The sequence below is a fragment of the Thamnophis sirtalis genome, unplaced genomic scaffold (genome assembly GCF_051295495.1).
Source record: "Thamnophis sirtalis isolate CommonGarterSnake01/CBP01778 unplaced genomic scaffold, rThaSir2_p1.2 scaffold_14, whole genome shotgun sequence".
Classification (NCBI taxonomy): domain Eukaryota; kingdom Metazoa; phylum Chordata; class Lepidosauria; order Squamata; family Natricidae; genus Thamnophis; species Thamnophis sirtalis.
The window spans coordinates 39,807,245-39,821,995 of NW_028261394.1; the positions used below are offsets into that span (position 1 = coordinate 39,807,245).

A 14,751-nucleotide genomic window follows, 5' to 3' on the forward strand; every position below is an offset into this window, starting at 1 on the left:
GTACCTGCTTCTATTACATAAAGAAAGCAACCAACCAAACAATAAAAACCGCTTTGATGAAGAAAAAAATCTGATCACAGTGAGATTTATATAGGACTTGATATATTGGAATTGCCATTGTGGTTGCAGGTGGGGTTTTTTTTCAGTTTAAGAAGAAAGAAAACCAAGTAATATTACTCTCTTTATCAAATTCCCTAAAACTTCATGTCTTAAGCCCATGAAGAGCTATAGATAATCATTCTATCATCTTAAGTCCATTATCATAAAAACTAAACACTTAGGACAAATACGATTAAGAGAGATGCTTGATTTATATATCTTTCTCTTCTAAAGAGTTATCTAAAATGTACACATATATAAATAGTTCCTCGACTTACAACAGTTATTTAGTTACAACAGCACTGGAAAAAGTGACTTATGGCCATTTTTCACACTTACGACCACTGCAGTGTCCCCATGGTCAAAATTGGGCTACCTGGCAACTGGTTCATGTTTATGACGGCTGCCCGGGGGGGTCATGTGATCCCATTTTGTAACCTTCTAATCAGCAAAGTCAAGAGGATTCACTTAAAAAACATATCACTAACTTGATAACTGCAATGAGCCATGGTGGCGCAGTGGTTAGAGTGCAGTACTGCAGGCTACTTCTGCTGACTGCCGGCTGCCTGCAATTTGGCAGTTTGAATCTCACCAGGCTCAAGGTTGACTCAGCCTCCCATCCTTCCGAGGTGGGTCAAATGAGGATCCAGATTGTTCGGGGCAAGAAGCTGACACTGCAAACCGCTTAGAGAGGGCTGTAAAAGCACTGTGAAGCGGTATATAAGTCTAAGGGCTATTGCTATTGCAATGATTCATTTAATCAAACTGTGGCAAGAAAACGGGGCAAAACCCACCTAATAAAATGTCTCTCTTAGCCCCAGAAACATTGGGCTTGATTGCGGTCGTAAGTCGAAGGACTACCCGTACCAATGGAACCACGCCGTTCGGGTTATGTGGCCAGCAGCACGCATCCACGAGGCCACAATAAATATTCAATGCTGAACGTGCTGTAACAGGGCTGTTCCTATTACTGTTAAGCAACGCGTTCTGTGTTAAGAAATTTATTTGGGGGGGGAGCGTGAGATGAGATCTCAAATCCCCCGTTTCTGCGTAGGGGGAACAAGAGCTCAACGGAAACCTTCCGATTCCCAACGCCGGGCTTTCTAAGCAGAGAGCGCTAAAGGCAACGCAACCCGTGAAGTGCAGCATGTTCATTAACCTCTACATGATAATCCTTTCGTAGCTGCATATTAACTAGTTACATATTCATAATCATTTACATTATTTAGAAGACCTCCTATGAAAATTTCCAGGCGATATCCATTAGCTGCAATGTGAAAGGTTATCCAAGATTGTCTGCTTAATGTTTCCAGGAAGCTTTTTTTTTTAATTAGTAAATATGTAAATTGGGAGCATATGCTTCCCCCCCCAACCCCTTTTTAAAAAAAATAAAATAAAATTGGGGATATATGAGGCATCGACGGAAGAGCAGAGGAACATATGTTGCTTTCACTGACCTTTAACCCCTTAGATAAAAATCAGCAACGCCCGATCCACTTTAATTTCATTCTTCTTCTTTTGATATCTCCCATAAAGGGACACGGAAGGGCAGACGCAAAAGGAAACACATGTGAAATCCCTTCACTAGGATAAAAGGAGTTGCCAGAGTCAGATCAATGGGTCTACCTAACTCGATGGGATCTACTTTGACTGGCAAAAGCTCCGAGGTTTAGGATGGGAATTTTTCCAGCTTGGAAACACTGAACTTCAAACCAGCTGCAGAAGGAACCAGGGTCCAGCACTGAGTCACTGGCTTCAAAGAATAACGACGATTTAATATGACGTATATCTAGAAGCATTTTTGATAATGTAATCATTGGCAGCAACTAACGCTGACAATAAGCAGATTTGAAGTTATGAAATATAAAAATGGCTGTGTGTGTATGTTCCAGCATAACTCTGGAATGCCTTGAGCAATTTCAACCAAACTTGGTGCACAGGTACTATACTGTACTGGGGTGTGTGTTCCGTTAAAAGACAGCCTGTTGTGCTTTAAAATTGCTTCTACTGTACTGCCATAAAATGATTTCTACTGTACAGCGTAGTGGAGTTGCCATGGTAACGGCTTCACAGTACTCCACAAGGGGGCTCCCTCTGGTAAAGGAGAAATCCAACGTTAGAAATTAGCAATAGCAATAGCAATAGCAGTAGACTTATATACCGCTTCATAGGCCTTTCAGGTCTCTCTAAGCGGTTTACAGAGAGTCAGCATATTGCCCCCAACAATCTGGGTCCTCATTTTACCCACCTCGGAAGGATGGAAGGCTGAGTCAACCCTGAGCCGGTGAGATTTGAACCGCTGACCTGCTGATCTAGCAGTAGCCTGCAGTGCTGCTTTTAACCACTGCGCCACCTTGGCTCTTGGCTCAAATTATGTTTGGTCCGGACATTTTCCGCCTATAAATAAATACCTATGCAATCCAGATTATCAGATAGTATGGCATAAGGTTAACAAAATAAGCACCATCCCTTCAGATGAAGGGAGAATCTTCAGAATTGGGGGGGAGGGCAGAAGCTCCAGGGATTTAAGAAGAAAGGGAGAGGAAAAATGATGGGGTTGGGAGAGAATGAAAAATCTGAATATCTGTAAGAAAAGGGGCTGAGATTTACAGTCTGACCTTAAAGCACTCCAAGGTATTCTCTAGCACATAATTTACAGGCATGAAGACTAAGATCATTGACAAGGGAAGAAGGCAGTAGTTGTCAATGTGGGAGGAAAAAATGGTTTCTAGATGTTTTATCTGGCACTCGTTAAATAGCACATGCATTCAGTTATATATTTTCAACCCAAACTGGCCAGCTATCATAATATGAATACCTGTGCTGGTGTTTTTTAAAGAAGAGATAGGACAACCATTCATATGAAATGGCATACAATTTCATACCTGAGCAGGGGGTTGGACTAGAAGGCCTCCAAGGTCCCTTCCAACTTTATTATTATTCTGTTATTCTATCCTAAATTAACGTAATAAGTGTTTCAGCAGCTCCTTCTACAGATAGCTGGACTGATGAGGTTCAATGCATTGGCCAAGCTGGCTTCAGAGTACCATAATGTTGTATTCAACTATGCTTAATTCAAACCATGATCTTCACTATACAATAGCTTTATGTAGAAGATGAAGCTTAGTTATGGATTTAGGTGTTTAACTATGCTTATGGAAAGAAATTATGACTTCGTTATTTTGTCTGCAACATAATAGTGTGTGTCATTTTTCCTCTTCATAAATGTTACGTGCAACTTCCAAATGCTAATGGCTGATTTACATAGTATAATATTTGAAATGTGTGGGTAGTTTTCAAACTTACTTCTAGAATGCACACTGACATGCATTAAATGTCCAAATCACTTTTTTTAAAAAAAAATCAAGAATCATTTTTCTTTGGGGGCCACAAAAAACGTAAAAAGATGATTTTGCTTATTTATGTCATTTATATAACCACCTATCTCATAAGAAGCTCATATTTTATTTTCAGAACAATTACAGAACAATTTATTACAGAACACATTTATTTTCAGAACAATTAAAAGAGGTGCACCAAGTGATTTAAAAGCTTGTACTTTTAAACCTATATTAATATTTCTTGGGAACCACAAGGGGGCATAATCGTGAATATCCTCACCAATAAATAAACAACTGCACAGGCATTATATAAAAAAAACTTGATTTATCTAAAAGAAATATTGGGCTGGAAACATTCAAACTCTCAATATTAGAAAAAAAGGAGGAAACTATTCCAATTATTCTCTGAGGCAGAAAAGAAACAATGTTATATGCGATCACAACTACTGTGTCTTGTTTAACAAACCATGATTAAAATCATGAATTAAAGTGATTTAATGCATGACTTCAACCACTGCCCAGTGTAACTTATGGATCAGATAAGTTACACAAAAAAAGGTTGAACTTTCAACTCAAATAAATCAATTTTTTTATTTGTTCAACATCTCTCCCCATCAAGTATCCCAATGTGTATTTAAAAGAAAACAACTTCCTAGAGTATTTCTGATTATTTCCTTTCCTGAAATGGAACACATTTTCCTTAGGGGAAAAAAGCAAAAATATTATTACAAAAATAAAATATTAAACCAAGTAAATGCCATTGGTTTATTGCTGTGTCTTCTTATTAGTTCCATTTGCTTTTTATTGTTGTCTGCTATAATTCTTTTAAACGTTAGATATATTTTTTTAGCCACTGGAAAAGCATCAAACTCCCCAAACTAGTGGTTAACTATCCTGATATGAATCTGTACTCCCTGAAAGTATTAGAGAAAACCTGCATAAATATATATACATGAAGATCCCCAACACTGGAAGTCTGTAAGAAGATGCTGGATAGCCATTTGTCTGAAATGGTATAGGGTTTCCTGCCTAGGCAGGGGGTTGGACTAGAAGACCTCCAAGGTCCGTTCCAACTCTATTGTATTGTATTTTATTGTATTGTATTGTATTGTATTGTATTGTATTGCATTGCATTGTATTTGTATTTGTATTTGTATTTGTATTTGTATTTGTATTTGTATTGTATTGTATAAATGTATATATCCATTCAGATCTGGCATATGTATGTGTTCCCTCGTATCACACATGCTCACACAACAAAACACACAAAATATCAAAATAATATTCTTCTGAACAAATGTTTATTGCAATGTGCTAATTTATACGTAGAGAACAATACATATTTCACTCCGTGCTTTGTAAGCTTAAGAAAACTCTAGGGGAAGGTGGCGTATTATATGTATGTTTCTTTGAAGTAAAACTTACAAGACTTTCCTCTTTTAAGATTGGAGCGCTTAAGCAACCTCGACTTTTACCTAGCACTTTTCAATTGTAATGATTACAATTGTTTACAGCTTTATATTGATACTGTTAACACTAACAAACTGCCTTGAGGGAAACAAATTGTACTAAAAGCGCCTTACGAACCGACCTCGACGTGGATTACAATTGCCAATTGAAAAGTGAAATGGATTCAGGATTTCACTGTCTGCAGAGTGTCTTCCCCAGCCTGCGGTCTCAAAGTGTGTTATCTAAGAAAAGGTGTGGCTAAATTCGATAGCTGAAGTCTGGTAATAAAGGAATAACAGAAAGTTAAAGCTTCCACTTTCGTTTTGGAAAACATTCTAGGTTTCCATTATCCAAGGATGGAAAACGGTTGTTGACTTCGTGAGTTGCTGTGAACGCAGCAAAATACTGGGCTCTCACCAAGTAAATATGCTTCTAGCCTCCAATCTCGCTGGAGGCTAAAACATATGAAGAATGCCTGCAGGAAATTGGCATGTCTAGTCTAGTGAAGTAGGAGAGACACGATTATAGTCTTCCAATATTTGAGGGGCTGCCACAAAGATGAGGGGATCAACCTATTTTTCAAAGCACCTGAAGGCAGGACAAGAAGCAATGGATGGAAACTAATCGAGGAGAGAACCAACCTAGAAACTAAGGAGAAATTTTCCTAAGGGTGAGAACAATCTGTGGAATAGCTTCCCTTCAGACATTGTGGGTGCCCCATCTTTGGAAGCTTTTAAGAAGAGACTGGAGAGCCATTTGTCTGAAATGGAAAAGGGGAGTGATGGTGAACCTATTCGGCACCTAGTGTCCAATCCAGAAAGCATACGCATGCATGAAGACCAGCTGGCTGGTGCACATGCCCCAAAAGCAGCCTGAAAACGGGCTGAAAAGCAGCCTGAAAACGGGCCGAAAACAGCCCAACAAACGGCATGAAATGGCACAAAAACAACCTGAAAACAGCCTGAAAAACAGTCTAAAAATGGCCTGAAAACGGCTGCTTTTTGGGCATTTATGGCTGTTTTGGGGGCTGTTTTCAGGCCGTTTTCCAGCACTGCGCCCGCAAAGATCAGCTGGAGAGGGTTCTGCGTGTCACCTCTGGCACACGTGTCATTGGTCCGGCATCATGGGTATAGGGCCTCCTGCTTGAGCAGGGGGTTGGACTAGATGGCCTCCAGGGCCCTTTTCAACTCTGTTGTTCTATGTTCACACTAAGTGAAAGCCAAACAGATTCGGTTAATGCAAAAGCCCACTTGCACTCTGTTTCCTCCCTGGTACAGTACAGAGCATTAGGTGATCAGAAGATCTCCATCCTACTTTGAAATTCTTCTTTTTATATCAAATGGGAAGGAGGGGCAGCATTGGGTAGTTTATTACACTAAGAAACGACAAGCCGAAGTTTATCATGTTGCATACCATACTCTAGCTGAAACTAATCAAAGTTTATCCATTTCAGATATAACAAAAGATTCCAGCCAGTTAAACTTTAGAGGTTTCTCTGATCTTCAGTTTACAGCCATGCCAACAAAAAGCAAATTCACCAGCCCAAGCCAGCTCATGCATATAACTAAATAATGCTTTAGCATTATATCTGAAATGGGTCTGACTCTAGTTAATTAACTAGTTAATGAAATAGTGCGCTATAGAATTAAGCAGTTAAATCGAGCAATTAATGTATACCAGATCTGCATATTTACATATAGCAGGAAAATGGCATATTCAAGACATATTGGAGAGGTTTGAGGCTCCACCCTTCCTGTGGAGCTCATAATCCCAAGGCTTGCCATAACTTAATTTCATAATGCTAAGATATGCTTGGCGTAGCTTAATAGTTCTTATTTCAGTAAATAAGAAGTGAATATAAAATTCCCAAGAGGGATAAATTTATTCAGGATAATTCTACCATTATGTGCAAATCCTTTAAAAAGAATTAAGTACTCAGTTCTAAAAAAAATGTTATTATATATATATACATATATATGCACGCACACACACATACATATATATGCACATTCACAAAAAGAATAATTTTACCCAACTGCCCTTTTATCTAGCCTCTCTATGCATCGCTGAGAAATTCAGTCTCTATAAGCTACCTTTAGCTAAGCAAATTTGGGGATTCACAGATCAGTACTCCTGACCTTAGAAATACATTATTTCCTATGCAAGCAAATGAACTTAATGATCCAAGCACTCAACACCTTAACCAAGTTCCTTTCTGGAGCTTATTACAGACCTTTAAAGAACACATCATCATCATTATTATTATATACACGATAATACGAAATCAGAGCTGCCAATTCTTTAGCTGTTGTTGGGCTTCATAAGCATTAAACTCTTGGCAAGAACTGAGGATGTCGCAATGTATTGGCGTAATGTAAGTGTGGACCCAAGCAGTGCGGCCTTTTGTAATTTGTCAGATAGAAATCTTGTCGATGTGCAGATTTGGTACTAAATGCTGTCCAGAGCTTTTGGGTGTGGCATCCAGTGTGCTGATAACCACTGGGACCATCGTATGTGTTTTGCCTACCATAATCTTTCAACTTTGAGTTTTGGACCCGGATACTTTGTGATCCTCCAATACTTTTTTCTTCTATTTTATTATCCCACTAACTGTTAACCCGGTATTGCCCGGGTATTTGTTTCTCCCAATCCTGTATTAGACATTCACAAATGTCTGGACCAAACGTCATTTCTAATGTTTGATTCTCCCCCTTACCAGAGGGAGCCCCCTGGTGGAGTACTGTGAAGCTGTTACCATGGCAACTCCACTGCGCTGTACTGTAGAAGCCATTTTAAGGCAGTACAGTAGAAGCCATTATAAGGCACAACAGGCTGTATCTTAATGGAACACACACCCCGAGGGGTGTTAGGGGTGTCTTACTCCCACAGTATTTGTTTCCAGAGAGTAAGTCATCTGTGTACCAAGTTTGGTTGGAATTGCTCGAGGTGCTCCAGAGTTATGCTGGAACACACACACACACACACACAGCCATTTTTATATTATTCTATGGTGGTTTTGTGAAAGCCAGTGGTATTCAAATGGCACTCCAGATGTTTTGGGATTTCGGCCACGATGGCTATTATTATTGGAACTATCTCTGCTTTCTTTTGCCACAATAGTTCTATTTCTATTTGCAGGACTTCATATTTTGTGATTTTATTATTAACATGCCGCCTAATTCCCAGAGATTCAAATACGTGGCACTGTACAGCCTGTTCTATACTCTTTTTGGGAGGAGAGGGGAGATGCCTCTGGGCCAGGGATGAAAATCACTTTGCCTAACTACAGCTCTGCCTAATTATTTCACTACAAATAAACACCACAGCTTTCCAGTAAACAAGCAGAATTTCTAAAAAAAAAAAAAAAAATTTGAACGTAATTGCTCAATAGTGCTCCCCTGTAAGATTTCACAACTCATTTTATGAGTGGAAACCAAACTGGCCAGAAACAAACAGTAATTGGTCTACCCATGTAACCGCTACATAGAGGAGACCAACTACGCATGCAGAAATGTTTTATTTTCCTTAATAATAAGGTACAGAAATGTCATATGCTGTACCAGGAATTTTCAGCATGATTGTCCATTCCATGTGATTGATAGGAATAGAAGAGAATACTGAAAATCTGGGTGCGTCTTATACTGAATACACCCCACCCCTTCACCAAAAAGGCTGTGAAGAGCCTTTAGGAGGCTTTCAGTGTGCTTCTGGGGGCTGGGGAGGGCAGAAATGAGCAAAAAACTGCCCATTTTTTGCTCAATTTTAACCCCCCCCCCAGCTCCCAGGAGCACTCTATAAGATTCCTAAAGGCTATACGTGCTTTTTTTTTTTTACCAAAAACAGGCCAATTTTTGTGAAAAATTGATCATTTTTTGCTCGTTTTTGCCCCCCTCTCCCCCAGGAGCACTCTGCAAGCTCCCTAAAGGCTATTCATGCCTTTGGGGGGGGGGGGGAAATGGGCCCATTTTCGCAAAAAACAGGCCGTTTTGGGGAGGCTTGCAGAGTGCAAAAAACTTTTTTTTTTTAATTTTCATCTTCAAAACCTTGATGCATCTTAAATTCCGGTGCGTCTTATACTCCGAAAACTAAGGTATTCGTAGCTCGGGATTGAACTGTGGGGTCCTTGATGCTCTCTGAGCAGGATTGTTTTCTTGCAGGCATTTCGTTACCCAACTAGGCAACATCATCAGTGCTAGGAGAGAGGGGGTTGCCGTTATACTACTGAACTGTTACGTAGTTGAGTAATGAAATCCTGGCAAGTAAACCAAGCTCAGAAACCACCAAGGACCCCAGGCCACTGACTTTGAGAATCAGCTGTTACCCACCAAAATTTTAATGAGATTTCTGCTCCATCTGCTTATCTATGAAATATCCCCCTAACACTAATTTTTAATTATAGTAGACTAAACTATATGGAGACTAAAACATATGAAGAAAGGGTTGCAGAATTTGGGTTTGGCTAGTCTAGAGAAAAGAAGAACTAGGGCGGACATGATAGCAGTATTCCAGTATTTGAGAGGCTATCACAAAAAGGAAGGGGTCAATTTATTTTCCAAAGCAACAGAGGGCAGGACAAGAAACAATGCATGGAAGCTAATCAAGGAGAGAAGCAACCTGAACTAAGGAGAAACTTCCTAATAGAGAGGACAACTAACCAGTAGAACAGCTTTGCCTTCAGAAGTTGTAGGTGCTTCATCTCTGGAGGTTTTTAAGAGACTGGACTTGTCTGAAATGGTGTAGGATCTCCTGCTTCAGCAGGGAGCTGGACTAGAAGACCTCCAAAGTCCCTGCCAGTGCTATTGTGATGAAAATAGTAATTGTACTCTTATAACAAAGGCATGCTCCACTTCTGTCAGCCAACATGTTCGCTAGAAGCAAACAGCCCGATATTTTCAGCAAGTCTAAAGATTTCTGATTTCTTCTGAAAGGGTCAGGGCCTATGTGTGCTCCTCTGATTATTTCAGCTACTGTTAAGTTTGGTTTGCATATATGAATTGAGCATCCCGTTACCACTTCTTTAAAATTGCATCACCGCAAACTCTTTTCTCCAGCAAAGTCTGTTCGTACATTTACCAACATGCCATCAAATACTGTATTGGCACACTTGGTGAAGAAGCTCAACATCTCCTCCAATTATGACGGCTGGAAGACAGAATGAAATGGGCAAGGCTTCCTCTGAGCTACAGATCAGATTTAATTTTACTCTGCTCCCCTCCCCAATGTGTGTGTGCATTCACACACACACACACACACAAACATTATATATCCTTATGCAGGCTCAACGTTTTGGGGGAAAAAACACAAAAATGCACATTTGCTACATATTAAGATACTTATTTACACAACAGATTGTAATGACCTAAAAATAGTCCAGATGGTGCAGCAGTAAACATATGGGGAACCTTTTCAAGAAGTGATTCCAAAGTGATTAGATTTAAAAGAAATAAAACACACACATGAAAAAAAAAAAAAGCAATTTGGTGAGTTTTGAGTCGAGCTCCAAAATAAAAGCATCCGTGCTGTAACAGATTTATGAAATCAAAATAATTATTTGAAACAGAACGCCTTATACCATGAGAGGTAATTTGACTTCCCCCCCCCCCCCAGTTACTGAAAATAAAATTGCCAACATTCAGGTGATGAGGGTTGCCTACCGCCTATCGTTTTTTTTGTAGACTGTGTTTTTCAACCAAAATAATCCTCAAAGTAGCTGATTACAACAGATTGTACTATTAACTTGTACTGATGGCAGAGCTGCTAAAAGACACATGGGGATACTGGGAAATTAGAGCATCCTTTCAGCTGTCTTATAATATATTATATATTATAATATATTATATATATGGAGCTCATGGGAATGCTATATTTTCAATAGAACGCCGAGATTCACCAACCTCAGCGTGACCTGAAATTGTTGACCTAGAAAATAAACCCTAAAACGTGAATTGGAGTTTACATGCAGATTCATTCCCAATTTTCTCCTAAGCTTTATAAACTTCGACAGCCGAAAAAATGTTATTTTTGTTGCTATTGCTAAAACACTGGAGCTTTTTCGGTAAATTTGCTTGTATGTTTTTATTTGTTTTTAAAAACCTGATGAAATTAAAACCTGGCTGGTCTTTATTGATACATTTAACATAAACAAAATATAGAAGATACCAACTAAGGTAGCTAATGCCAATTACTGTACTTAGTAGGAGATACACTAGATCTCAACAATCAGGGCAAATTTAAATTATTTTTCTAAAAGGCATTTTATAAGCCAGGAAGACATGAATTTCCATTAGTTGATCATAGCACCCTGTTCTAGTTTACACGTTAACAGTAAGTCTGGAAGTTTTGTTTCACTCATGATTAGGGCACTGAACAGAAAAAAGGAAAACAGAAAAGAAACATATCTTTATCAGAATTAATTACAATTCTATTATACTTAATCTCATGTACATATGTATTAATTTATAATACATTTATATAACTATCATTCTTTTTTAACCTACTGTATTTTGCACAAATTGGTTCTGTATTACATTATACTTGCTATTTAAAAAAGTTTACCCCTGTAGGCAATCTGTAGGGGAACAAAGGACACATAAGTTTATTAAAACTTTGTTTTGATGAGTAAGTCACAGTGAATGGGTCCATACAGCACACTAAAGCATAATCATAAGCCAGAATGTTTTGATTGATATCATATGCTAATCCCAATATAAACAATCACATCAAAATTTAGAACAGTGCCCTGAATCCAGTTGTTCTCTTTTACAGTCATCAATATATCAATTTACTTCATTCATAATCACATAATGCAAAGGGACAGGGAGCACTACGAAGTTAAAAAAATGTATACAAAGAAATAGTAGAAACAGCTTGCACCATATTTTTGGGGTAGTTTAGAAGTGTCACAGCTACCAGCAACGTATTTTGAAAAAAGCAACTTCATCTGTTATTTGGGCATAGACTAACACAGTAGTCTTGAAGTTAGAATAGTAAAATATTGAAGTTGGAATAAAGAAATACGGCTGAAAAGAATTAAGATAGAACAAATCAGGTTGAATATTCTCATTTAAGGCTGTGCTGTTGCCAGAAAGGGAGACTTTTATCTCCAAGCATGAAAAACATTACTGGTTGCAGTAGCATTGTGACTATAATAAGCATATCAGAATGATTCAAAGAACTGTTTTAAAACACAGTTAGTTTTCCTTTTTGTCATTCCCTGCAAGGTCAGAGATAAGCTAGGAGCTTAGAGGCACATCTAATGCAATTATAATGTATAGGCAAAAATATCTCATTATCAACAAGGAGAATTAGGGTCAGATCACTCCTTGGAAGAAATATGGAGATATAAAAAGTAATATATATAAATCACACATTTGGACATTGCCAATGATTTTGGGACTAATGTTCAGTCCCAAATAAATGCAAAAAATTACAAGCTGTTTGAATAAATGGCCTAACAATATAGGCCCTAAACATATATGAAGTACTGAACATAAATTCATTATTCATCTTGTTTACTATAATGGGGTATGCCATGACCTTAGCAAGCATGTGATTGCTGAATGAAATGAAAACTTTACCTTGGTGCACAAATACAGTGAGACTTTATGGCTACATTTTCCTTGTTTACTTATTAGACCTGTGGCTATTCCGTACATACAACAGTTTTGTTCTAACGTATCTTTTTAACGTTTTCTTTGACAGATCTTTTAATCTCTACTGTGGTTGTTAGGTTGTACCTGAAGGCCCTCAAATCAGATCTGCCCAGGGCAACAGAGAAAAGTATTACACTTCCCATCCAACTTTTCACATTATTAAAAAGGCACCGACTTGCGTTGAGTTCAGTTGGACTTCTGGCGACTTCAAATCCATGTTGTCCTCCTGGCAACACACCAAAGTGGTTGCCACCTTCTTCCAGAATGAACATGAACGCACACAGACACAGACATATAGACTAAGTCTAGAATACAGTTCTGAGATTTCCTAGTAGTCTCCTTTTCAAATTCTAACCCGGTCTAATCATGATTAGCATGATACAAAGCAACTACAAGCTGCCAATTTCTTTAGGAGATATTAGACCCAAGAAAGAACCAATTATAGACTGGCAGGAGGAAGGGAGGGAGGGAAAGAATAGGAGTAAGAATAGGAAGCACAGGGTTAGGGAGAGATTTAAGGAAGGAAAAAAAGAAGCAGGAGGGGAGAAGGAAGGTAATAGACCATAAAAGAGTAAGGGGAGAGAGTCAGAAAAAGGAGGGAAAGGGATAAAAGAAAACAGGAAGGAAGGAAGGGGAAGAGAAAGGTAGAGAGAAGCAAGGAGAAAGGTGGAGGGTGGGAGTGGAAATAAGAAAGGTGGAGGGAAGCAAGGAGAAAAGTGGAGGTAGGGAGGAAAAAGTGAGGGAGTGGGGAAGGAAGGAAGGAGAAAGGGGAAGGGAGGGAGAGAGGGAAGGAGGAAAAAGGGAGGGAATGAAGAAGGAAGAAAGGAGGGAGGGAGGGGGGAAAGGTGGAGGGAAGGAAGGAAGAAGAGGAGGGAGGAAGGTGGGAGGAAAAAGGGAGGGAATGGAGAAGGAAGAAAGGAGGGAGTGGAAATAAGAAATGTGGAGGGAAGCAAGGAGAAAAATGGAGGGAGGGAAAAGTCAGGGAGTGGGGAAGGAAGGAGGGAGAAAGGGGAAGGGAGGGAAGGAAGAAAAAGGGAGGGAGTGAAGAAGGAAGAAAGGAGGGAGGGAGAGTGGGAGGGGGAAAGGAGAAAGGTGGAGGGAAGGAAGGAAGAAGAGGAGGGAGGGAGGAGGGAGAAAAAGGGAGGGAATGGAGAAGGAAGAAAGGAGGGAAGGGAGAAAGATGGAGGGAAGGAAGAAGAGTGGAGGGAGGAGGGAGGAAAAAGAGAGGGAGTGGGGAGGGAAGGAAGGAAGGAGAAAGATGGAGGGAGGAGAAAAGGAGGGAGAGTGGGGAAAGGAGGATAGGAACGGATAGGCAGAATGAACAGGGAGAGAAGGGAGAGAAAAGGAAGGAAGGAAGGAAAGGAAAGGAAAAGGAAACCAGATCAAAACCGAAGACAGGAACGGAGGGAAGGAGAAAGGAGGGGAGCCAAGGGCACAAAACCAGCCCAGGGGAAGCCAGGCCTTGCACGCAACCCGAGCCCAGGAAAGGCGGAAGCGGCGCGGGGGCAACCAAGGCCTGGTCAGGCGCGCCAGGCCTCCTCCGCCTCCCTCCACCGCCACTCGCCTGCCTGACACACCCCCGGCAGGCCCCTCAGCCCCGCACGCGGCCTGCCCGGCAGCAACGGCAACGGCGGCGGCGGCGGGTTACCTTCCCGTGCGAGTCCCGCAGGCGGCCCAGCCGGGCGGCGTGGGGCTCCATGAGGCGAGCGGGCCTCGGCGCGGCCTCAGCGGGGCGAGTGAGTCCTATAGAAGTGTTTGTGCCGCGCCAGGCGCCGGCCTCGCAGTCGCATCCGGGGCGCCTCGGCCCGAGGGGGAAGAAGAAGAAGGACAACCGATGCCGCCGATGCCGGAGCCGCCCGGGCAGGCATCTCACTCTCGCATGCTGGGACGGCCTCCGCCGCCGCCGCTGCCGCCGATGCTCCGCTCGGGCGACGCAGTCTGGGAAGCGGCGGGGGAGGAGGAGGAGGAGGCGGATGAGGAGGAGGAGGAGAGCCGCTCCCCTCGCCGCGCCTCCCCGCTCGGCCTCGCAGCCCACGGGGCCCCGCCGGACGGGCCTGACAGCTCGCCCGCCGCCTCAGCCCGCTTGTCAAGAGCCTCTGAGGGGGAAGAGAGGCGGCTGGCCGCGCAGAAAACGCTCCCATGCTCCACGGCGGAAGCATGGGTGTCCTGGTGCTTGGAGGGGCAGTGGCAGCTGGGTTAGAGGCCCTCGT

General features: G+C 41.2%; 1 protein-coding gene across 1 annotated transcript in view; it reads right to left on the bottom strand.

Annotated features, from left to right (window-relative positions):
- URI1 (URI1 prefoldin like chaperone) overlaps window positions 1-14,474 on the bottom strand; it is a 50,591-nt gene extending 36,117 nt beyond the window's left edge. Inside the window, exon 1 of the mRNA XM_087729135.1 lies at window positions 14,190-14,474. Coding sequence (XP_087585261.1) covers window positions 14,190-14,240 — 51 coding nt within the window. The 5' untranslated portion in view covers window positions 14,241-14,474. The remainder of the gene's footprint in view (window positions 1-14,189) is intronic.
- Between the last annotated feature and the right edge of the window lie 277 nt (window positions 14,475-14,751).